General features: G+C 42.3%; 1 protein-coding gene across 2 annotated transcripts in view; it reads left to right on the top strand.

The window, feature by feature from the left end:
• Nucleotides 1-25759, top strand: part of ATOSA (atos homolog A) — a 58325-nt gene that overhangs the window by 26894 nt on the left and 5672 nt on the right. For both annotated transcript variants that reach the window (XM_060259731.1, XM_060259730.1), the window contains exons 2-11: nt 8623-8807; nt 10824-11026; nt 11682-11807; nt 11984-13802; nt 15356-15466; nt 17824-17903; nt 18975-19083; nt 19365-19523; nt 22262-22330; nt 25450-25652. In XM_060259731.1, the coding sequence (XP_060115714.1) occupies nt 8623-8807; nt 10824-11026; nt 11682-11807; nt 11984-13802; nt 15356-15466; nt 17824-17903; nt 18975-19083; nt 19365-19523; nt 22262-22330; nt 25450-25652 (3064 nt within the window). The remainder of the gene's footprint in view (nt 1-8622; nt 8808-10823; nt 11027-11681; nt 11808-11983; nt 13803-15355; nt 15467-17823; nt 17904-18974; nt 19084-19364; nt 19524-22261; nt 22331-25449; nt 25653-25759) is intronic.

The raw sequence follows: 25759 nt of genomic DNA, 5'->3' as shown, positions 1-25759 counted from the left end.
AGGGCTGCTACTGCAGCCGCACCTTAGCTGCCTTCTTCTCAGCTTCCTTGGTGGCTCCTCACTTCCTGCTGTCTGCCTGCCTCCCCCCCTCCCTCTCTCTCTCTGACACACATACACACAGAGCTTCCGCTTCCTTCTCAGGGGCTCCTCCTTCTCTTGTTTTTTTGGAGAGGGGAAGGAAAGAGAGAAAACAGCTTCAGGACCAACAACTGTTTGTTCCAGGTATAAGCTTTTATGTGCAAGCATGCTCCTGCTTCTCCTTTCCTCCTCCTTTTCTTCCTTCTCCTCCTCCTCCTGAGGGGTGCGTTTCTTTTTTTTAAAGGGAGGGGTCGCTAAAGTGATCATGTTTGATCCTGCTTTTTGAGGGAGGCTTCCATTTTTAGCAACAACAACAACAGCAAAAAATTCCTGATGCCTTTTCCACAAAAGCAGAAGAGAGAGCTCCAATCCAGTGGACTAGGAAGTTTTTAGTGGCTTTTAGAAGACTTTCAACGTCTTTGGATTTATTGATACCAAAAGAGAAAAAAGGGGGGGGGGAGTGGAGGAGAGAGAGATTCCTCTGAGTCTGTTTCTTGCTCCTTTTGCACCCTCTGAATTCTGGGCAATTGGAATAATATTTTGGAGAGGTTGTGGTTTGGGGGGAGACTAGGTGTGTTTGTGGTTTGATTGGGAAGGGGGATAGGAAGCGTTTTTTCTTCTTGGATTGTATTGCCTACAGCCAGAAAATGCTGATTCTCCCTGCAAAAGTAAAACCTTTGCTGGTGAAGCTGCAGTGGCACAGAGGCAGTTTTGAGGAGTTTGATTTGCTTTCGCTTCGCAAGCCGCAACATTTCTTTTTGGGGGGTGGAAACAAGCTGGAGGAAGGAGGAGGCTATCTTCCTCTCGGCCAGGGAGCCAGAGTGTGGAAGGCTGCATCTTTAGAAGAGAAGGTGGCGACTGTAGAGAGGTGCTGATTGTGGAGAAGAAAACTATTTATTATTGGAATGAAGCATCACTTCAACAATAGTCCTCCCCCCAAAAAATCTCCTCTTCCAAACACCTCTGCATAGAGGTGTTCTCTTGCTCACTGTCTATAGGTTTCTTAATGTAAATCCTAGAAATGGCTTTGCTTCTTTTCCAGAAATGGGTGGGGAGGCTAAATAAACAATCCATTCTCCCACGTATGGTTGGTGTTCGTATGTGAAAAATGGAAAATTAATTCTTAAATGGACATGTATCAAGTTTTGGATTACTGAAAGACAAGAAAGGCTGTTTTAAACGCACTTGTGCTAGGTTTCTGTAAAAGGAACTCAGGTAGATATGCATTTGGCTGAGTGCAGGGAGATGAAATTCTCTCCTACTTCCTTCTCTGTATCAGTTCTGAGTTCTTGTGGCCCCTTCTTATACACACCGGGAAATGCTGATTGCTACTTTGGCATCAGGAAGCAGTTTTTCGCTTGGCCAGAGATCCTGGATGTTTTTGCCATCTTCTGGGCAGGAACAGGGGTCATTGGGGATGTGGAGGGGTGGGGGAGGTATTTGAATTTTATGTGTTGTTCAGGGGGTTGGACCCTGGAGGCCCCTTATGATTCTGTGATTCCCTGAGGATGCTGCTGTCTCCTGTTGCTTTACTAATGCTGCTTCATGCCTACTACCCCTGCACATCACACCTAATCTAATCAAGCTGCTATTGTCATTCACCTGCTATTGCCATTCGGCATCTGAAATCACCTTTATCAAGTTTATATCTCCAGTACCTGGTGTTGCATTTTATAGCACGTATGGCCTGTCCTGACAAAGTGACATTTATGTCAGACCCAGCCTTTGTAACAAATGAGTTTGACACCTCTGCCCTACATGTTTAGTCAGCAAACTATTACAAATCCTTATGTGAATTTGTTTACTTTGTTTCCTTGGCACAAAAACATTGTACTGCTCTCACAACACCTTAGAATCATTTGTGATGCATTTTATTAACATTGGAGGTCTGTGCGTTTATTGCTTTTGCCAAGTAGTTGGGGGAAAAAACATTTTGAAGATGTGTTTATTTTAAACATATTGCATTCTCTTGGAACATGCAGCAACACCATTGTGTGAAATTTCGTTTAAATAGTAGATGACCTAACCTGTTTCTGATTTGAAGCTTGAGAGGTATTGCGCACTTTCTTGAACAAAATAGGATGTCCTAATGATTTGTTTGATGCTCAATAACCAAAAGAATATTAATTTGGAGCTTGAATATTGTCCAGGTTTCTCGGCTCCTTGTTCTCTGCTCAGTTCTGTGCCTCACTCCAGTTTTTAATTTATCCAGCACATCTGAGTCAGTCTTCAAAGTCCGCAGAGGATTTATCCCGCCGTACTACCACCATTTTGTTTTACAAAAGCCTCGCTTTCCACATCAGTGAAAAAACATGGCATTGCAGAAGCAGGTAGTGATTGCTTTTTCCTTGGAGTTATTCTGTGCTTGATATACAAAATAACACCACCTGCATGTGTCTTTCCTTGCATAGTTCTCTTCTTCTTTGGTTAGGGGAAGTGACCGTTCTAAGGAAGCTCTAGTTTCCTTGTGAACATCCACAGCCCAGATTTCTGCCACAAGAAGGGAGCGTTCTTTTCCCCTTCAGAGAGGGAAGAAGCCAAATTTGGTTTGACTCCCAAATTTTGTTTGGAATCAAGACTAGTCTGTTGGCTGTGCAGTGAAGAAACATCCTACTAGACTGAGCAAGAAGAACTAAAACAGTTTCCCATGGTTTAGGAAGGACTTTGTTGTAATATCACGACTGTACTTCCCCTTGGATTCTCCCCCCTTTCTCATTGAAGATAAACTAGAGCTGTACAGAACAATGGAAATTGTTGATGGCAATAATTTGCCTGTTTCTTTCTCTAATTTGTTTTAAAATGCCTGAAACTGACATGTGGTTTTCTCAGCCTGGAGAACAGAAGACAAATAGCTGTATTGGCCTGAAAGGGAAGGCAGGTAGGATAGGGATTATGGAAGCATAGTGTTTCTGTATGCATTTCTCCTGCTGGCTGAGATGCAATTTAAATTATGGAAGCACCTGGGAAATTGTAGGGCAGGGGATCTCCTGCCTGGCTTCTACTGTATGGACATGCAACTCATAGGAATGAATGATGGACACACTGGCCTGAATTGACCCATTTAATTGTCCCTCCCTCCCTTGTGTATGCTAATTAATACATTGGCATATATGGGCAAGTCAAACATTTCACATTGCCTTGTGAAATACTGAGGCCAGCCTGAACACAAAACAAAGCCGCTTGTCACCCCAAACTTAAGCATATTTCAAATAACAAAGTAACTACCAGCGTTCAGCATAAACCCTGTTTGGCCCATTTTTCCAAGTATGTTAAACCAGCCCACAAGATACTTGAAAATTGTATAGGCCGGGGATGGCCAACGGTAGCTCTCCAGATGTTTTTTGCCTACAGCTTCCATCAGCCCCAGCCATTGGCCATGCTGGCAGGGGCTGATGAGAGTTGTGGGCAAAAAACATCTGGAGAGCTACCGTTGGCCACCCCGGTATAGGAAATGATGTGACCCAGTTCTTGCTAGTGTCCATCACAGAGTCTACACAATGGAGATTGTGTGAACTAGCTCTTGGGCAAAGCTGTCAACCAACTGGTGAAACATTATTTTGTAGTTTTTTTTAACAGTGTTTTAGCAGAGGAGAAGGTACCAGAAAAGGGAGACTTGCAGTGCATTTCTAAGCCTGTCGACGTCACTGAACTTAGAATGATGTAACTTTGCTCAGGATTACACTGTTAGAAGCTGAGGAAGCTGGAAGCAAGAAGCAATTTTGCTTTGAGAAAATAACCTTATTTAAAAGAGGACTTAGTGATCTCTTCCCCCCCAGCTCATATCTGGAATATAAATAGCTGGGCAATTAAAACAAAAAGAGTGTTGTATATTTTTAGCAAAGATAAGTCCCTTAGCTCATCCTTTGCAGTATTTTAGACGTGGTTATTTGTAATCACTTCGCTAAGCTCCAATGAAAAAGGGCAGTACTATTATTTTTGATCTTAAGCAGGAAGGTCATGGCATGCAGCTCAAGAGTTTACTGCATTGTCAGGTAGTTTCAAGTTGAGCTGAATCCTAGAATCTCTTGCATAAAGGTGTAGTCTTCAATTACAAGTTTCAGTGAAACCTGTCACAACATTTGAGAGCAAACTATGACATCTGTATTTCTAAAACCTAAGCTGCTTTTTCAGATAGTCTTCCAGTTTGACCTTTTTTAAAGGAAGTAGATCTTTTTAAGGAATTAGTACAGTGTGGCTGTGTTAGTCTTTATAGAAAACAATATCAAGATAACACATTAGCAACTTCACTATCTGCTCAACCATTCTGTGTTAGTACTATCCATTTTTCGCTCCAGTTTTTCATTAAGTATTAAATTGTACTTCCTTAGTTGTCATACCTGACTGTTGTATTAAACCGAACTTCCTTTATTGTCATACCTGACGATTGTCTGCTACCTTGGAATCTTATTTTAGTGGTTCTGCAAAGAATGGTTTAGCTAAACCATTCTAATCATAAACACTTTTAAAATTTTGTAGTCATTAGGAATACTTGGACTAGTACCACTGAAACAGAATGCAAAAATGAGGCCTGTATTGTTTTCACAATGGAGGGGGTGGAGGTGCTTTGTGATAGAAACATAAAACAAGGGGATTTGTTACATTATGCATCTGCTGGAATCAAGTATCTCTGTGTAATTTATGAAGAGCACTGCCAGCTGCTGCTTTATCTACTGAGGGTTGCTGAATTTTAATTCCTTGTACTAGTTTAGACTGGACTTGTACTGTAACAATGAATACTCTGTTGTGTTCCTTGTAAAACCTCACTTGGCACAAGAGGTGGCAAATGCTAAATGCTGAGATTTCTAAACTATTATGTATGGTAGGCGTACCAGGGTTCTAAAACTTATCCTGAAGGACATTTCCTGGGTACCACGCTTTTTTTCATTCCTCCTGATTATTAAAGGTGCTATATTCTAACATTAATTGGTCTTAATGACAGGTATAGCTTAATCCAGAGGAGGTCCCTGTCAACTGAATCAAATGCACATTTTAAATAAAAAAAAGCAACAAATAATTTCTGGTTACTTTGCACAGTGTACTTGTTGACTATTTGCATCCTCTTTTAGTTAGCATGGTTGATTGTTCTGATGCACTTAAGGTCTATAGACTTTTGAACGATACTTCATCTAGTGTCACTGAGAAAGTGTCTAAGTTTCTTTACTCTGTTTTAAAGGCACGTCAGAGGATCTCATAGAAGCAGTTTCTGTATATGCTTATTCTGATGTATATGTACATAATCGTTCCATGTTATCTTTTTTAACCAATTTGCTCATATATATATATATATATATATATATCCAATAAAGGCTGACTTGACAGGTATAGTACCATGTAGACCTCGCACGGAACCTTGGCATTTGGTTTGATGATGGCTGCTCTAGCAATTAGAGTTTTTGCCCAGAACACCACTGAGTAGTAATGACAGCAATCTATTGTCCCTTCCAACATGGATGCTTTGAGCTGGAATATTTCATCGTTACAAGGGATTCCAGGAAATGATACGGGCTTGTTTTGTTTTTCAAAATGTGGTAGAAGTGGTTAAAAGGTATGATTAATATAAAATAGCGCTTAAGATTAGCTTCAAGGAGAAATGGAACAGGAGCAATGAGGGAGTTGGGGTACTGGATGTCCAGTGATAGCTTCAGAGGAAGAATATGTATTTAAGCCAACGCTTTTGCTTTATGAAATGGCAAGATGACATTCAATGTACCGGTACTGCGAACGTACCCTTTGGAGCTTTCCAAATGTATGAAGCAGAAACACGTTCCTGGCAAACTAATCAAATCCTGTTTGCTTTTCCAACTATGCCAGGGGCAAAGCTCTGTAGAACATTTATTTGATGATATGGAAATGTTGTGTCCTGTTTATTTATAGCATGAAGCAGCTAACCTCATTAAAGTATATGCAGCAAATATAGTCCTAAACTTGCAGATTGTCCCCTAAAAATGCATGCCATAAAAAAGTAAATTTGCTGCATCAACTTATGCAGTGTATGCCAGTTGTCCTAAGGCTCAGTGAGCGGTTGGGGGGTTTGCTACTTTCCATTATCAGGGAATCCAAAAGGCACAATGCCCTAGACCTCTGACCCCAATACAAAGCAAGCACCTGTAGCATTCGAAGGCCTGTAGAAACAGAGCAGGCTTGTGCGGTGTTCTAAATCTCCCCGAAGAACGTGCTCTTATTGGCCTCCTATGGCAGACCATTCCATAATTTGGGGACTTCTACAGAAAATGCTGTAAGTTTAATAAAGGACAAGCGTTCCTTTCAGAAAGAAAAGCTTACCAGCAGGTAACATACCAGCATGTGGCCACATATCCGGAGAGATATACAGGGTGGGGGTCCATGTTGTGAAGGGCTTTGTAGATCAAAGCTAGCACTTGGAGCTTCACAGGGAAGGAGACTGGTAGCTAATGAACTGGCTTTAGTGACTGGATGGTCTTTCTAATGTGTTAGACCTCAAACAACATGGGTTCTGTGATGGCTATGAATTCCTGAGTCTGGCCAGACAAGGTGATGGAAATTGAAATCTCTACATTTAGGTTTGCCTCCAGCTGGGGCTTGGGTATCTCCTTAAATTACAGCTGATTTCCAGATGACAGAGATCAGTTCCCCTGGAGAAAATGGCTGCTTTGATGAGTGCACCCTATGACATTATACCCCATTGGGGTCCTTACCCACAAATCTCCAGGAATCTCCCAGCCTAGAGTTCTCATTTCCAGCTCTGGTCCAGAGATCACCTCCATCAGCTCAGCTCAGAAGACCACTGGGTGCAAAAGGTGGATGGTAAATTGGTAGAATTCCTGACCCTGTCCCTGCTACCCAATGCCAGGCACAAAAGACAATCAAAACTGGCTACTCGGTGCTCCAGGTGTCTTTGGAAGACACTTAGAAGATTATAGCTACCTCTCCTTTCCATCCCTTTCAGTCAAGGTTGATGAAGGTCTGCAAACTTCTGTGGAGTCAGTGGAGAGGAAAGTGACTGGCCTAGTATCATCTAGCCAGGTTTCAGTGAGGCTTGCATGTCAACATCCTCTTCCAAAATTCTGGAGGAGGGTGATGTTATTTCTAACCAACCAGGGATCATCAACATCAAGGTCTACCTGGAAGGCAGCAAAGACGTCTCTGTGCCTACATATTGAAGGATGGGCTGGAGATTAGCTTCTAATTAAACACTGATACAACATGCTCTGCCATTTTAGAATTAATTTGAGGGATTCAAAATACTAGCTTTATGTTTATGGAGAGGCATTTTAAGTATATGCTGCTTGCCTCTGCAAGCAAATTTAGTAAAGGAAAGGAAATAATTGTAAACACTTAAGATTTGACACCTAGGGATCAGTGTAACCTGCAAACCAGTATTTTCCTATTATTGTATATATTGTCAATGTTTTTTGGTAAATGTTTGCTATTTATCTTTTGGCCTCTTTGTGTAATTCCTGTAGATGTTTTACACCTGTTTGCTACTTGTTTAATCTTCTGTGGAGTAAATAATTGTTGGTACATTTTTTATCATGGTGTATAGTCATTTTGGTTTGAACTTTGGCAATCTATCAGGGACTGAAAGAAATGAACCGCCAGTTGATTTGGATCTCAGATACTTAGAGGCTAAGGAAGTTATTTTTTAGGCACTAATTAGGATCCTTTCTGCTGAGGGCCCTTTCAGAAGGTGACTATAGCACTAGGCTTGTGATATGGAATGCCAGTGGAAAAAGAGGACCTCCCAATTTCAATAATTGTATATGGATAGCACATAGAGTACTTGTCCTGCCCTGGTTACGATCAGCCATATGAGTTGTTAAGAACATAAGAGAAGCCATGTTGGATCAGGCCAATTGCCCATCCAGTCCAACACTCTGTGTCACACAGTGGCCAAAAACCCCAAGCACCTTCAGGAGGTCCATCAGTGGGGCCAGGACACCAGAAGCCCTCCCACTGTGACCCGCCCCCCAAGCACCAAGAATACAGAGCATCACTTGTTGTGGGCAACTCTTTGTGGATGCAACCTGTTTGAACTTTTGATATTAGGATCTCAGTGCTGGAAGTCAAAGCTGTCTAGACAGAAGCTTTACTGTTACATAAAATAACTTGACCTTTAACTAGAGACTGGAACCAGAATTCACTTTTGAGAATAATTTCTGATTTTTTCTGTAACATAAAAATGGCAAAATGTGTGGCATAGCAATCTGAAGGTGCAAGTTGTCTGCTGTTTTTTGAAAGGAATAAAGAAATGGAACTAGGGTTGCCAGCTCTGGGTTGGGAAATTCCTGGAGATTCGGGGGTGGGGGAACATTCAAGAGGGTGGAGCTTAGCGAGGAGAAGGATGTCACCTTGATATAATGCCTTAGAATCAACCTTCCAAAGTGGCCGTTTTCTCCTGGGGAACTGATCTCTGTCTTCTGGAGACCAGTTGTAATTCCAGGAGATCCCCAGTCCCCACCTGGAGGCTGGCAACCCAATTTAATTTTGCCAAAGTAACATGAATGCATGTGATTACTGTTTATATTGGTGCTCATATATAACTGGGGCCTTTGGTCTCTTTGTTAGACACGTTAGATGAATACTTCGAGTATGAAGCGGAAGAGTTCCTTGTCAACTTGGCCTTGCTGATTACTGAAGGTAGAACACCAGAATATTCTGTCAAGGGTCGAACCGAAGGCTTCCACTGTCCTCCAGCCCAGTCGGGTCAGCCAGTAACAGCCAAGCATGAATGCAGTGACAAACTGGCCCAGGTATGACAACTAGTGTTCTCTGTTGTTGTTGACCCTGCTTTATAAACTGATTCATCCAATAAATTAAATGGCAAACATGTGAAGGAGGTATTGGGCCCTTCCAAAATGTTTTCAGTATTTGCATTTCAAGAAAAAGATGTGCTAGAAGGTATAGTTCCCTGTGGACATAGGTGTGTTCATTAAATTGCAGAGGAAAACAAGACCCAGTTGTTGCAAGAGTAAATAATCCACTCAGAGCTCCCAGTGAATGAATTAGCAAAGTACAGTACAGGTGACATAAACCTGTAATAGTTCCTCTTCCTGGACAGTCCCTCTTCCTGGACAGTCCCAGTGCAAGTAAATGGAAATAGAATCAGAAGTTTGAAATGTTTAGAAACTAGTAGGTGAGAATGTCAACCCTTCTGAGAGCCAGTTTGGTGTAGTGGTTAAGAGTGTAGATTCTTATCTGGGAGAGCCGGGTTTGATTCCCCACTCCTCCACTTGCATCTGCTGGAATGGCCTTGGGTTAGCCATAGCTATCGCAGAGGTTGTCCTTGAAAAGGCAGCTGCTGTGAGAGCCCTCTCAGCCCCACCCACTTCACAGGGTGTCTGTTGTGGGGGGAGAAGATAAAGAGGATTGTAAGCCGCTCTGAGTCTCTAATTCAGAGGGAAGGGCGGGGTATAAATTTGCAATTCTTCTTTTGGACATTCAGTAATAGAATTAAAGGCCACAATACTTCAGTGGAAGAGTTTCAAAGGGAGGCTGATAAGTTGGAGAGTGCTGAATTGCAACTGATAATGAGGCACAAGAGAATGCATCCACATGGACTGAATCGAGACCTAGGTTTTCTGTCTCATTACCAGCGCTGCTTTCTGCATGCCTCACTTACCCCTCCACATATCACACCTAATCCAGTCACACCTACCATTATTCACCTGCTGTGGTCATTCAGTGTCTGAAATCACTCTACTTTCCAATTATAAGGACAGATGGACTCACATTCCAGCTGTACCTGAAGAAGTGAGCAGTGACTCACAGAAGCTCATACGCTGCCACGTATTTGTTAGTCTTTCAGGTGCTACTGGACTCTCTTGCTCTTTTTTACTGCTGCAGACAGGCTAACACTACTATCCATCTCAATCTATCGTTGGAATTCATTCTAATTTGATGTTATCAGACTGCAGGGGATGAGCTCACTTCAGAAAGCAATTGTTAATTTTTTTGGATCTGTTTACATCGTTCCGGGTTCATCCTAATTCATCAGTAGTTCTCAAGAATGGTTCATGCAGGGGTTGTTTTGTAGAAAATAGGTGATTGAGCTCATTAGCATAACTCATTAGCATATGCTGCCCCCCCCCCCTCAGCCCAAAGCAGCCCAAAGAAATGAGAGGTGAGCGAGGCCTGCTTGGACTGGCTAGAGATCCAGCCAGCCCAAGCAGGCCTTGCTCGCCTGAGGCTCCCTGGGCAGCCACCCCCCTCAGTCAGAAGGCCAGCAAGCCACCTGCTGTCCAAAATCATATAAGAAGTGGAGAAAGGGTGGCATGGGCTTCTCCAGGGGTTAATGAGGGCTATAAATATGCAGCTGCACCTACTATTCAATGACAAGTTAGGTAGGGAGGAGGAGGGGAACCCTCAGAAAGGTTCAGGAGCTGAGCTCCTGCTGAATCTGAGGCCTGGGTTTGTGGATCCTTTACTCTTGACTGGATCTTGCTTTCATCTCTGCTGAGCCATGCAACGTAATGTCTTGGGAAACTGGCTCTTCTGGTCTCTCTTTGCAGTAACCTGCCCTCCCCTTTCTGCTGTTTGGCATTCAAGTGAAAGAGAGAGGTATATCTTCCTACAAATATACTTTGTGTATCTGATGAAGCAAACTCTGGGTCTTAAAAGCTTATGACACAGTAAACTTTATGGTACCACACAGCTCTTTCAGGATTTTTCTAAACATTGCACCTGTATATGATTGTGGCCAGGTCCCTTTATGTTGTTGGCAATCAAAATTTAAATTTAATGTGTTTTTCCAATTTGTTTGTTCTAAGTGTCGTCAAGCTCGACGCACTAGGTCTGAAGTCACATTGCTGTGGAAAAATAATGTACCTATCATGGTAGAAGTGATGCTACTTCCAGACTGTTGCTATAGTGATGAAGGGCCAGCCACAGAAGGGAATGATTTAAATGATCCTGCAGTCAAGCAAGATGCCTTGTTACTAGAGAGATGGATTTTGGAGCCAGTTCCACGACAGTAAGTTTGTATATGTGGGTGGGCCTAAATTTCCTAAGATTAATGTGTAATTTGAGAATTGTCATCTGATGTGTATTTGGTTCCATATTCATCTTTATACTAGTTTTATATGATTCCATTTTTGTATTTATGAAATGAAAATGCAGTATTTTAAATGAGGTATTTTCCTGCAACTTTTGCACATTGCCTGGGCAAAATATTGTCTAGATAAGCACATTAATGGTTTACAATTGCTTGAAGCAGATAAAGTGAGTGAATCCACAAGCAGAAAAGTTGCTAAACTTTCTGTTCTAGGTGGCATTCTTAATGGTGTGTGCTTAACTATATATCAGTATAATTGACTGAAATCCTAATATTTTGTTGGCATGTTAAATATTAGCAAAATTGAGTTTTGCTAGTTAATACTATTTGTTTTGATAACCTGTTTTGGTAAACTTTGCATGTTTTTAAACTGTGCACACTGAATCACATTTTCCTGTAGTCCATTTTAAAATTTCTTAGAATGGGAAAGGAAATCTTGCAAAATAATAAAAAAGCCTTCCCCTCCAATACTTTCACAATCCATCAATGCCGAAATACTCTTCTGTTGTTCTGTGTAACAGGTCTCACTGGTATTTTTCTCTGTCTCTGTCTCTCTCTTTGGATATATTTTTAGAAGTGGCGACCGATTTATTGAAGAGAAGACCCTCTTACTGGCTGTCCGCTCTTTTGTGTTCTTTTCTCAGTTGAGTGCTTGGCTGAGCGTTTCACATGGCGCAGTGCCACGCAATATTCTCTACAGGTATGTCTGAAACCCAAACTGCTCTTCATTTGTGCTTCGCAAACATTGTTCTATGAAGGATGCTTGTTTGTTCCTAGCAGTCTTTTCCTTCTGAGAGCAGATAGCTGTTGTACCTGCGCATGAAGAGGCAGTACTGCCTCAAAATACCAAATCTACCTTTCTGTTTACCATTTCAGAGTAAGCGCAGCACATGTAGACCTGCAGTGGACTTTTTCCCAGACACCAACTGAGCATTTTTTCCCCGTTCCTAATGTTTCTCACAACGTGGCCTTGAAAGTCAGTGTCCAGTCCTTGCCGAGACAATCTAACTATCCAGTCCTGACCTGCAGTATTCACACCAACCTTGGCTTTTATGAAAAGAGGGTAGGAGAGTGTGGAGGACATCAGCACTGTAATTCCTTCAAGGCCGAGCGATGTAACACACCTGCCTCGCAGCACCTGTGCAGCAAACTGCTGTGGACCGAAGGTGTGCTCAGTGCCAAAAAAAGTCCTGAGCCTGGAACAGCTGTCAGAACCCTGAAATTTTTCCCACCGACTGGGCTTGGATCAGACTTCAAGGCAGAGTCTAAGCTCCAGTGCTATACAGCTACTGTTGAGAGTAAGAAACTATCACAGGAAACCTCAGAGAGAGCGTTAAAGCCTTCGGCCGACTCCCCTAATGGCTACTCTTCCCGCCATTCATTAGGAGATTCTATTCCACTGATAGGCTCTTTACTCCAAGAGCGGCATGAGGTTATAGCAAGGATCGCCCAGCATTTGATTCACTGTGATCCAGCAACGTCGCCTATTATGGGGCGGCCATTCAATGGGAATGAAACAGGCATGGTTAACTCGAAAGCCACTCGAACTGTGCACGAAGGTGAAAGTCTGCTGAGAAGAGGAAAGGAACTGTCCTCTGGATCTACGGCTAACTTAGAACTAGCTTCATCAGAAAACAGCAATATAGGAAAACCCCGAATAATACCAGAATTACCATTCTCCAACTCCCAGAGTCCAGTGACCCAGCGCTCCCGCCAAACTATAGAGGAAGCTAACCCACTGATAAGTTCTTTACTTCAGGAGCGGCAGGAGGTTATCGCTAGGATTGCTCAACACCTGATTCACTGTGATCCTCCACCTTCCCATCCTGTGTTCAACATACATGAAATCAGTTCAGTTAATCCAAAGGGTTTTCATAGTTCCTGTGTGGAGAACAGCCCGCCGAAGAAAGGAAGGGAGACTTTGTCGGATTCCTTCTCTGCTTCAAGGCTGAGTTTGCTTGAAGACAACCTAAAAGCAAAAGGCAGAACACCAGCAACCCCTCCGAGTTCTTGTAGATACGACGCTGAATCAAAGGCATCTCCAAAACCCCAAGCAAGAAGAAAATTGCTTCTTGCAGAACATAGCGATGTAGTCCAAAATACATTTCAGCCATCTCCTTCCGGTAGAAACACGCTTCCAATGACTGTTACGATCCAGTCTTGTAAGAAAGAAGATAATAGAGCAGAATTGGCAGATAAATTGGAAGCGGTACTTTCCGGTTCTCCCCGTAAACCTCGAGTGGTATACAAAAGTATTGCCAAGCAGTGTTCCTCTTCCAGTTGTGGCAGTGAACTGATTTGCACAGATAAACTTAAGGACAGAACAATTGCTAGCGAAAATGGCAACACAGACTGTTTAAACAATCCAATGTCGGATCGGTCTAGAATACTTGAAAATATTAAAGTGACTGTAACACAGGCACCTGACAGTTTGCACAAAAGTGAGCCGAAGCGCTTAAGCCAAGACTCTAAACAACCAAATATTTGCGAACTGAACTCCCAGCTCACTAGTATTGAAAACTATTTGCATAAAGACCACGAAAGTTTCCAGTGCAAAAACAAGCAAGATAAAGTGAAAACCACGCATGATGAGAACGAAGACCCGACGGACTATGCAACCCAAAAGCGTTTGCAGAAGAAACCCATAGATGATGGCTCAGCTCCTGGTGAACAAAAGAAAAATGGAGATGTACTGGTGAGTGATGTTTTAACTTAGACTTATTCAATGTCTACCCCATCTTTCCCTAAAGTAATTAACAGCTGCTTCAGCATGGTAATGACTAGCTGGGGAAGCAAGTGAGTGAGTTTGTGTGTGTGTGTGTACGCATGGGAGGGGGAGGAATTCTGAGCTAGGAAAGGAAAGGTCCTCTGTGCAAGCACCAGTCATTCCCGACTCTGGGGTGACATTGCTTTCATAATATTTTCCCGGCAGACTTTTTACAGGGTGGTTTGCCATTGCCTTCCCCAGTCATCTACACTTTCCCCCCAGCAAGCTGAGTACTTATTTTACCAACCTTGGAAGGATGGAAGACTGAGTCAGCCTCCAGCCGGCTACCTGAAAACCCAGCTTCCACCGGGGATCGAACTCAGGTTGTGAGCAGAGCTCAGGACTGAGTACTGCAGCTTTAACACTCTGTGCCACGGGGCTCTTCCTTGAGCTAGAGCTGGATGCAAATAGGGTGGCTTGGTGTTTGATAGCTGTCTTTCCTGTTTCAGGCCCCAGCTGTTTTCAGTTGGCCTCTGATGGCACCTGGGTTTTGGCCACTGTGTGACACAGAGTGTTGGACTGGATGAGCCATTGGCCCGATTCAACAAGGCTTCTCTTACGTTCTTATCCTGGTTCACCTGATCCAACATGGCTGCTCTTAAAAGCAAAAAAAGAGGACGTATTTCTTGACTATTTCAAACCAGTGACTGCTATGCCAAATCTCATTTTAAGCTATGATCATTGGTAGGAATGTTCCTAACCTCTCAACCCCAAAAGAGGACATGTCCTCTAAAAAGACATCTGGTAACCCTATTACATTATGTTTTGGTTCATACTGGTAGGTTCTTTTCCTCATGGTGTTTGCTAATAAGCACAGAATGCTCTATATGGCTTTATCTAAAGGATTGGCAATTATTCCAAAACATCACAAGGCTATAAATCAGAAAGGATAGTTCTCGAAGGAAAGCTTTTCAGCTCCATGATGCCCCTTAACTTTGATTTGGCAACCCTAGGTCCTGTGTGTCATAGTGTGGGTTTTTTTAAAAAAAATAAATGAACAGTGCCTGTTGATGAGTAATGCAAGTGCAAACGTGAATCAGCGGCAATGAGCTTCTGGGATCTTTGAAAACTATAATCTGACAATTCAGCTTTGAAACAGGCTGTAATCTTAAAATGAGCCACCGAAGGCACTTCTGCAAGGGATGCTTCCCATTTCTTTTAGTTCAGCGCTTTGGAGCTATGTGGAAAGCTTCCCAAGTTCTAAAGCAAGGATTATAATACATTGTTAAAAAAATCCCTCACAAATGTTAAAGTCCCTTAGATTCTGCAATGTATTTGCGATTGTCTCAACAAGTAGCCTAAACAGATGGAGAACCTGGGTTTGAATCCAAACTATTACATGAACTGTAGAAATTGCATACACTAGAAGGTAAGAAGTTATATAGCAAAAATCACTCTTGCAGGTGGCTAGCAGTGCTGTATTTTATCTCTGTTCATTCCTGATATACCTAGCCTGTTTTTTCTCCTTTTTCTGTGGACAGAGAACAATACCACTTAAACACGTTTGGCGGAGAAATAATTTTCACCATCTGGACGGGACTTCCACCAAGGCTTTCCATCCACGAACTGGCTTGCCTCTACTTTCGAGCCCTGTAAGCTCCAATATATTGCTCTTAACCCCTACCACCAGGGCGGGAGAGAGTTAGGTACTGTACTGCACGCTCTTCAGGTCTCTGCACTCGCTGATGGGGTTCTGGGCTGCATGGACCACGATCTCAGAAACGTCTCATGCTCCAAAAAAGGTGCAGAACTCAGAACAGCATGCATGCTGGAGGGCGAGTTGTATCTCTCCAGCTCAACTCCTTTTTGCCCGCTGCCCAGAAGGCACCTCCAGGAACTTTGTCATCAAAGATTCTTTGTAGAGCTGTTTTCCTCAATGTAGTGGGTTCAGCATTACAGGGGAAATTCTCTGGAAATTCCCCTGGGGCTTCCACCCCTCTTCTCCCCTTCATCCATGGCCAAAACTGCATCCTTTAAAAAGTGCATCAACTCTGAGCAGGAAGTTATCTTTCATGAACAGCCCTGTCTGCTGTCTTCTGAGCCTTGGCGAGGCCTGTAAACCCTTCCCTAAAATCCACTTGACAGCAGCATAGCAGTCTCTCTTTTATAACATGGGGACTACGTGGTTTCTGAAATCACTTTTCAAAATCTTTCCAGTTTTAGTCTGGGGTGGGAGGGGAAGGACAAAACCCTAAAATCTCTTCTACCTCGCGAGAGCCAGCATTCTCACCAATGCTCCCTCTATGCTGTGGAGTCTTGTGAGCAAAAATTCTTCTTTGTGATCTACGGGCATTAATGCTGTGAGCTACTTCATAAGTTAGTTTGCTATGGGGCCATTTTTCATGAGCTTAGGCAAAAAGGTGAGATCCGGAGGCTAAAAAATATTGTGAGCTAGCTCATACTAACTTAGATTAGAGGGAACACTGATTCTTATCCATTTCTTGGCAAACCCTTGGCCTGATCTTTCTATCCTTGTATGCAACAGTGAGTTGTGTACAAGGCTCTCTTCACAAAACAAGCTGTTGGTGCCATCAGCTCAGGTTGTCATGATCACATGTTGGATGACAAAAGGAAATGGGAAGGAAGGGCATGCTTTGATTTCTTTTTCCTTACTCTTCTCCACCTGAAAGTGATTTGGTGCTGTTAGAGGTGACAGCACCCTGATAGCTAGTTCAAGAGCACGCTCACTAAGTAGGGAGCATTGTGCACATATCCTTCCTCTGTGCACGTGAAGGATTTCCCCCACCCACCTCTTTTGCATTAGTAGGGTTGCATCCATAAAAGATGAACAGCACACGGATCACTGCATTACTTACCTGCAAGCTGGGGGGGGGGGAGCACATTTGTCAGAGCTGGCGGGGGGGGAGCACATGTTTGGATTAACTGCTTTTTCTTGCCTTCGTTTCTAGCCTGTCTTTCTCATGGAGATTCAGGGCAGATCACGCAGTGTAAGACCATGCAGCCCAACAGCATGAGGTATCTGACAAATAATGAAGTGAGGCTAGGATCACCCCCCCCCCCAAAAAAAAGAAAGAAAAGGAAAACAAAATAAGAGCATTAGACATATTCCATGATGTGTCTCATACATCCCTTTTGTTGCCTTTTTTCTGATTTTATTTATGCTACTCCCACTGCATTGTTTGCAGTGCAAAAACAGAATTACAAAAGTAGAGAACAATGCAGTAAAAGCAAGATAATACATCCAGTAAGCAGAGACAGGGACATCTCTGTGCTTGGATGTACACACTGCTCTTTTGTGTACAGTTCCATATTAGAGTCAGCGAAAGACTCCAGCATACATGCAGAAATAATTTTCTGTTGTGCTGGATGACTTGGTTAAAATATAAAGCCAATGAATCTATTGCTTCATCTTGCTTTTGGAAGCCCATCAATGACTGAAACCATTTAAAAACCTTAATGGCACAAGAACAAAACAAGAATCAAGTTGCTCCTTTAAGACCAACAAAGTTTTATTTAGAACGTAAGCTTTCATGTGCTCTAAGCACACTCCATCAGACTATAGCATGGAATGGCAAGCAGTCCTAAATGTAGAGAAAATGGGGCAGTTTATTTAGGACTGCTTGCCATTCCATGCTGTAGTCTGATGAAGTGTGCTTAGAGCACACGAAAACTTACATTCTGAATAAAACTTTGTTGGTCTTAAAGGTGCAGCTTGACTCTTGCTTTGTCCTACTGCTTCAGACCAACACGGCTGCCCACCTGGATCTATCTTAATGGCACAAGGCAGTTGAGAGGGAAGCTCCGGGTGGATCATCATCAAGTTGTATAGATGCGCCATTTTTGCAAACAGGATGGACATTTATCACAGCTTGTAAATGGACAGATTGCTCTGTTGTCCAACTTGCTTCCATTTTAAAAAATAACGTCACACATTATATGATTATCAGGTTGTCCAAACTAAGTGCTGTATGTGTGTTCTTATTTTAAGGTTCCTGAAAGAAAAACACGTTCTGGCTGTTTCGATCTTGACGCGTCTCTGTTCCAGTTGAAATGTCTGTCCTCCAAAAGGTACTTTTAAAAAGCTTTTTTAAAAATTAAGTTACAAACATTAGAAAATGTAAATAATAATACTGAAGGATTGGTTTGGAGAAAGTGCAAATGCTCAGTGCGTCAGACTCAGGTAGTTCACATGCCTTATAACTTTTCTGTTTGCATTCCTCTGAAATGATGCAAAGTTCTATAGTATGTAATTTAATAAATATTTCCTATAAAGTAACATGCTTCTAATGCAATAATGTAAAAAATAAACCAAAAAGAGACTAATTTAAAGTACTTGTCTGAATGAAGTCTTAATGACAACACAATTAATTAAAACATTTATATTCAGCAAGATGACCGGGTCCTTAAGGCCTGGTCACTGAGACAAAGCAGGTAGTCTTGTGCTGGGGCTGACAGGTTTCATAGAAACGTAAGAGTTGGAAGGGATCTCAGAGGTCATGTAGACCAACCCCAACCCCCCCCCCCCCCCCCGCACATTGCAGGAAATTCACAACTATCTCCCCACAGATCCCCACTGACCCTCTGCTCTGTGTTTGTACCAGCCTTGCATTGAGGAGTGGAGACCAGCCTCTGGTGTAGGATGTTGATGAAATGTAACCATTCATGTGTCAAAACAATTGCACAGGAAGTTGCTTGGGCACATATTAGTCTACACATAAGTAAGGCAAATGTACACTTCAAAACAGCAAATTAATGAAAGCAGAAATGATAATTGTGTCTGTCCAGGTGTTTCTGAGAGTATCTTAATTGGGGCAGCAGCCTTGGAAGTTCTGTACGTTCCTTTAACTTTCAAGTACCGTATTTACTCAAAAGGAGGATGATCCTGAATGTATGACAACCCCCCCCCCCACACACACACACACTCTAAACAAAATGCATTACTGGTCAGAATTGTAACTTAACTGTGAATGAACCCCTCCCCTTTTGATGACATACCTGGGGGGGAAATCCTAGTCTTGCATTAAGTAAATGCTGTCGTTCAAAAGTTGCAACAGTTGGAATACAAATTTACTTGCATGCCTATTAACAGTGGGGGGAAAAAAGTAGTAACTTTTGATTTCTTGCAACATTTTTAAATAGTCCACAACATTGTATAAGCAAAGAGAATGACCCAGATGGCCATGAGAAACCATTTCTGAGTTCCAGTGCACCACCTGTAACAAGTCTTAGCCTCCTTGGAAACTTTGAGGTATTGTACATTAATTCTAAAAACCCTCTCTTGTTTTTGTGACTGGTGTACTGATAAGGCTGCTGGGGCTCTGTGGCACAAGCCTGCAATCCTGAGCATGTTTTCTCTCAAAGCAAGTTCCATTGAATTCTTTGGCACTTGTTGACTCCAGTAAACATGCTCAGAATGGCAACTGTAGTTAGCTGGGTTAGGGGTAATGTTAATAGACTTTTCCCACCTTCCCTGTAGATGGCTTTTTCAACAAAAATGTTGTTTGTTTGTTTCTCTCCTTGTTTTTTCAGGAGTCTGTGTTGAACTATCGTTTAGATCCCCTGGGTGTCGTAGATGGTTTCACAGCCGAAGTGGGAGCAAGCGGCATCTTCTGTCCAACACACATGACTCTTCCGGTTGAAGTTTCATTCTACAGTGTTTCTGATGACAACGCCCCCTCTCCTTATATGGTAAGAAGCGGAGCTTTGTCATTAACCACAGAAATCAGTGGCTCATAGACCCCTGAGTATCACACTAAATCCTGTTACCTTGTAAGGGAAAAAAGCTGGTGTGGCCTAGTGCTCTGAGATTTGGAATAGGAGGTGGGAGACTCAAGGTGTGAAGGCTCACTCTGTCCTGCAACCTGGCAGGATGACATTAGGCCAGTCACCTACATCGACCTCACCTACCTCACAGGGTGGTTGGGAGCAGAGTTCCCTCTAAGCTGAGTTAGTGTGGGCTAGCTCACAGATTTTTGACCTCTGGCTCTCACATTTTTTGTCTTAGCTCAGGAAAAATAGCCCCAGAGCAAACTAATTTATGCAGTAGCTCACAACTTTAATGCCAGTAGCTCACAGGGTAGAATTTTTGCTCACAAGACTCTGCAGCTTAGAGGGAACATTGGTTGGGAGGATAAAACAGAGAAGAGGAGAATGATGTAAGTTGCTCTGGGTTTTCAGTGGGGAGAAAAATGAGTTATAACCAGGCCTTTTTTTGTAACAGGAACTCCTTTGCATATTAGGCCTGATGTAGCCAATCCTCCAAGAGCTTACAGGGCTTTTAGTACAGGGCCAACTGTAAGCTCCAGGAGGATTGGCTACATCAGGGGTGTGTGGCTTAATATGCAAAGGAGTTCCTGCTACAAAAAAAGGCCTGGGTATAACTGAGGTAAAGAAATAAACTTTTAAACTCGGAGAAGTAGTTTTTGTATCAATGATTGCAGAACACCACCCTGACCTGGATAGCCCAGGCAAGCCCGATCTTGTCAGTTCTCAGAAGCTAAGCAGGGCTGACCCTAGCAAGCACTTGGATGGGAGTCCTCCTTGGAATACCAGAGGCAGGAGGTAGCAGCAGGCTTTATTCAGCCTCCTCCCTGAATATCCTCCAGGCCCCCAGTAGGGATCCGTCACCAGAGGTTGCCATGACATCCAGGTGCAAACGTGCACATGTACATACAAAATACAAAAATGAAAAAAAATTGAACACCACATTCTACGGCAGACATTATTGTGTAGATATAGTGTGGAAAGTCCTTATGTCACCTCTTTTTTTTTGTACTGTTGTGCACAGCTTACTTTTTGGATCCTGAGTAGAAAGAAGGGGGCACTGAGTAATGCAGCTTCAATCTACTTTCAGTGCACTTTGCAACTGGATTTTACTGCATGAAAGGGGGAAATACACTTGCAAATGATCGCTAAAGTGCACTGAAAGTCAATTGAAAGTGCATCATTCAGTATGTATGGAAGTGTCAAAGGCAGGAGTGGCCAAACTTGCTTAATGTAAGAGCCACACAGAATAAAAGTTTGAGAGCCATGACATTAATGTCAGATGAGGAAGGAAGGAAGGAAGGAAAATGGGGGATGGAAAGAAAGCAACTTTAAATGCATTCTCCAAACCACCAGCTAGCTTGGCTTGAAGTGATTTAAAGGGACAAATGCCTTCTCCAGGCTGGCCAACAAGGTGGTGGAAGCTTTGAAAGCCACACAATATGTGTGAAAGAGCCACATGTGGCTTCTGAGCCACAATTTGGCCACGCCTGGTCAAAGATATCTTAATTTCAGAGGCAGATTCTATATGCAGTGCTGTCAATTGAGAAATGTATGCTCATGTTTAAATGGCCGGGTTTTCCTGCAATATGCAGGGAGGTACCGGCCTGACCTTTTCCAGTTACCAATTCAGGGTATGTTGTGTGGGATCTCAGCTGTTTTATGGTTCTGCAAGTTCACAAGCAATGATACTGCTACATGGGTATTTTCTTATCTGCATGAAGGTCCTGTTTGTTCTTGAGCTCAAACTATAAAGAGTCACCTTGTGACTTCTTGAAATGGGTGGAGAGTATACATCAGTGGCCAGAGCCATTTTTTGTTTATTTAGTGAATTTTCTTTACACTTCTCTTCCAAGACCCTCAAAGTAATATACTTCATTCTCCCCTCCTTCATTTTATCCTTGCAAGCAGTACCATGAGGAGGTGAGATTTGGGGTTTGCCGTTTTTTTTTTTTAAATTTGAACTGAAAACGTATCTTATTTATTGTAAGCTGCCTTACAAGGAAAGGCAGGGTATAAATGTTTTAATCAATGAGTGAATGAATATGTTGAGCTGAGAATGTGCAACTGACCCAAGGTCACCTGGTGAGCTTCCATGGCATAGTGGGGGTTCAAAACTGGATCTGCTGGTCTAATGCCCTAACCGCCACACAACGTTGGCTGTCCTTCTGTGTTTGGTGTGTGTATGTGTGTGTAGGAAATCACATGTGAAGCAGCTCTTACACAAACAGCCTCTTAAATGCTAAAGACATATATGTCAATGTTTATCATCAACCTTTGTCCAAGACAGTTGTACCTAAGCAAGTATGCACAGCAAAGGCTGCTGGATAATCCGCAACAGATGATGTGTATAAACTTTTAGACCTATTAGATAAGGGTTATTGACAAGGGAGCTAGCCAAAAGGCTAGCTGTGTATTCTGTAGAGTCATGCAGTCAAAGTGGAAGATGGATTCCCTGCCTCTCTGCTTGTTGAAATGTAATATACTTTTGTTAGGACTGTGCAAGGCATAGACTGAAACCAGGAGATTGTTCACTAGTTCCCAAGGAGTGCATTACACCTCTTTCTGCACACGAGAGATTGTGTACTTTGCCTATATTTTGGAGATATTCAGCGTGGTAATAATGTTAACTATCTTGTTCCCCCTTCTTCCACTCTTCTCAGGGTGTAATTGCTCTAGAATCCCTTGGTAAAAGGGGTTATCGGGTACCTCCTTCAGGAACAATACAAGTGGTAAGTGCCTGTACTATTCAGTTACTTTAATAACCCTTTCTCTAATCTGTGTACCTAGGAATTAGCTTTTACCCAGAACTAGATAAGCTTCCTTGCTGTTTTAGGAGTTCCCTTAGAACAGATGTGACATGCATATGATGCCTTGCGCCAGGTGTAGTAACCAGGCCTGCAGTGTTTTCTACCAGTGGAGTCTTCGGAGTCCTGTTTGTGCAGTGGACTAAGTTGTTGTTATTAATTTGATAATGAATTGCCCCTTTCCAGCTGAAACTGGGCTCTGGGCAATGTACTTAGAGAGAATTTAGGGTGCTTCTTTCTTAGTCTCAGCTGAACAGGGACTGCAGGTAATATAGTCCACAAAATTTTAAAAACATCAAATATTTGAGAATGTCCAAGATTTGGAACTCACAGTTTTTTAAAAACTGAAAATATAGTAAAAATGTAGGGGGGCGGAATTATATTGCTGGAAAAGTAAAAACAATGGTGTTAATCAGATGGAGGATTGAGGAGAAAACAAAAAATCACTAGAATTTGGGATAACTTAACTAACACCAGTGAAAAAGGACTGCTTTGTAGTGGATGTCAGTCAATATCTAAAGGTAGTTGGCTAACAATGCACCACTGCTATGAAAAAAAAGTGCTGTGGGTTGTGTTAAGAAGCGCCTTGTGCAAAAGACAAAACAGCAATTGCACCTTGGCTACAGAGCCATGGCCAGTGGTTAACACAATTTAAGGAAGAAGTGAAGATAGATAGATAGATAGATAGATAGATAGATAGATAGATAGATAGATAGATAGATAGATAGATAGATAGATAGATAGATAGATAGATAGATAGATAGATAGATAGATAGATAGATTGTCATTGCTCTCAAAAAAGGAAAATGAGAGCAACAAAATGAGGTGCTCTTCCACAAACATACCAACACATCAACACTAAAGAAAAAAAAATATACATAATCCATTTAAATACATCTAAAACAAATAACCATTCATAAACCTACATTTAGCCTACATCTAAAACAAATAACCATTCATAGCCCTGCATTTAGCCTAACCACAGCACTTGGATAGAAGCTGCCCTTAAATCTATTTGTCTTAGCCTTCAACACTCTATATCGTCTGCCTGATGGTAAGATCTCAAATAGCAAGTGGCCCGGATGTGAAGGGTCCTTTAAGATCATTTGTATCTTCCTTTTGCATCCCATATTATACAGATCCACCAATGAATAACATTGAAGAGGAACAGAAGAGACCAGTTAAAGAGTGTTAAGAGTTTTGAGACAGCAGAAAGAATGAAGCATATTTAGCCTCCATAAAGAAAGTACCTTTCCAAACACCTAACCATGGATACAAAATGTTCCTTTAGGAAATGAACTATTCTCAGAAGTAGGGACCTATGAAATGTAGGTCAATCATGAGTAACTGTATTTGTTGTTAGGGCACTTCAGATATATAAAACACAAATTCCATGGCATAATGGAATAGTCTAACATTAGGACTAGCATTTATTTTTATATGAGCTTTTGTGAGTCAGCGCTCAGTTCTTCAGGTAGATAAAACTCACAGTAGAACAAAATGAAGTTTGGTGTGCTGCAGGAAATGACATTGTTCTCTGGAGTGTCCTATCTATAGGCATCTCTGGAGCTGGGTGCTTTATGGTCTTTCTCTGTGTGCATTACACTGATTTTGGATGAAATGTGCTAGCCATATTTAGAAAGTGCATTAGGTGAATTTCAGGTACCTTAAAAACTAACAAAATTTGTGGCAGGGTATGAGATTGTGTAAGTCAGTGCTCACTTCTGCAGTGCCTCATAAGCTCCTACCTGCCACAAATTTTGTCAGTTTTTAAGGTGGCATTAGAATCTTGTTATTTTCTACTGCTATAGACAGGCAAACGTGGCCTAACAATTGTGTAGTTACACTGACACCGGTATAGGTTCTTGTGTGTGTGTTTCAGGGCAAATTAGTCTTTTGTTGATGCTTCCTCAATCTGACCTAAATTTTCCTGGAGCAATATTCAAAACATGTGATCTGAGAATACTGCAGAATTGTTGGCATTGGGTAAAAAATTAGGTAATTTTAGACTGATATGTCTGCACATGGGATTCTTAAAGATGAATTTCAGACTATGAAAAATTGTAGTGTACTTTCTTCTTTACAGAACGCAGCTGCTGGGGATGCAGTTTGAAGGGGGAGGCAAATACGTTAACCTGTGCTGCCCCCATGGACTAAAAGTAGCAGTGGGGGTCCGTTTTCAGCAGGAAACGGAGGAAAGAAAGGGATTTCCTTTGTGCCAGTTGCTTTTGTCAAATCACAGCCTGAGCAACCACAATAGATTGATCTGTCTATCATCACTTAATTATACCATTAGTTAGGGGGATTGCCCAATTGGTCTGTATACCTGTTGTATCAGCCTGCTTACATATTTTATATACTTCCGGTGTGTAACTCTGCCATACTGTAAATAAATATAAAAGTTACTGAGTTACATGGAACATTTAAATCTTTTCTTAGCATCTGTATTTGTTGATGTGTTGGTTGCAGAGACAGCTTAATTTTAAGCTGCCTAGTGTTTGCACGTTGAACATGTACTCACAAAAATGTAGTGCCCAAAACCCCACCTTTTGCTATGCTGCTTGATGCCCAGGGACTTGATGGGGAGCTAACGGCAAGCAAGTGAGCAGAATTAATTCAGCTTTTGAGTTGACTGTGTAGTGTCCTGTCGCTGGCTATGTTGGGAGGGGCTGTGGCTCAGTGGTGGAGCATCCACTTGACAAGCAGAAGGTCCCAGGTTCAACCCCCAGTATCTCCTGTTAAAAGACCTGAGATCCTGGAAAGCTACAGCTGGCCTGAGTATTCAGTACAGACTCCAGTGAACTAAGGTTCTGATTCAGTAGAAGGCGGCTTTACGTGTAGTACAGGTTCATGGTAATGGGCTCTGTTCATTCTGTTGATATCTAGATTAGTCAGGATGATGAACAAAACCAGGTACACCTCGTAGTTCCTGTAGAGTTTTCTGAACTGCACTCATTCAATGAGTTTGTCCCCCATCTGTACATTTTGCAGTCCGCTTGGAGTACTTTTCTCATTCTGAAGTTGTCCCTTTGTCCTTTCCCCAGACCTTATTTAATCCTAACAAGACTGTGGTGAAGATGTTTGTGGTGATCTACGACTTGCGAGAGATGCCGGCCAATCATCAAACATTCCTACGGCAAAGAACCTTTTCTGTCCCCGTGAGACGAGAAACAAAGAGAAGTGTCAACAAAGAAAACACTCACAGGCGTCCTGAAGACAGGCTTCTTCGCTACCTCATTCATCTGAGGTGAGACTGCTGAGCAAGGGCAGAGAGAGCGCTTTTGAGTCGTGTTTTTTGCAAGCAAGGAACTCTTATGTATTTTTTTTTAAAGGAGTACCAGTAAAACCAACCGC

Source organism: Heteronotia binoei, chromosome 19, assembly GCF_032191835.1.
Source record: "Heteronotia binoei isolate CCM8104 ecotype False Entrance Well chromosome 19, APGP_CSIRO_Hbin_v1, whole genome shotgun sequence".
NCBI lineage: Eukaryota > Metazoa > Chordata > Lepidosauria > Squamata > Gekkonidae > Heteronotia > Heteronotia binoei.
This window is presented reverse-complemented; position numbering and strand designations above follow the sequence as displayed.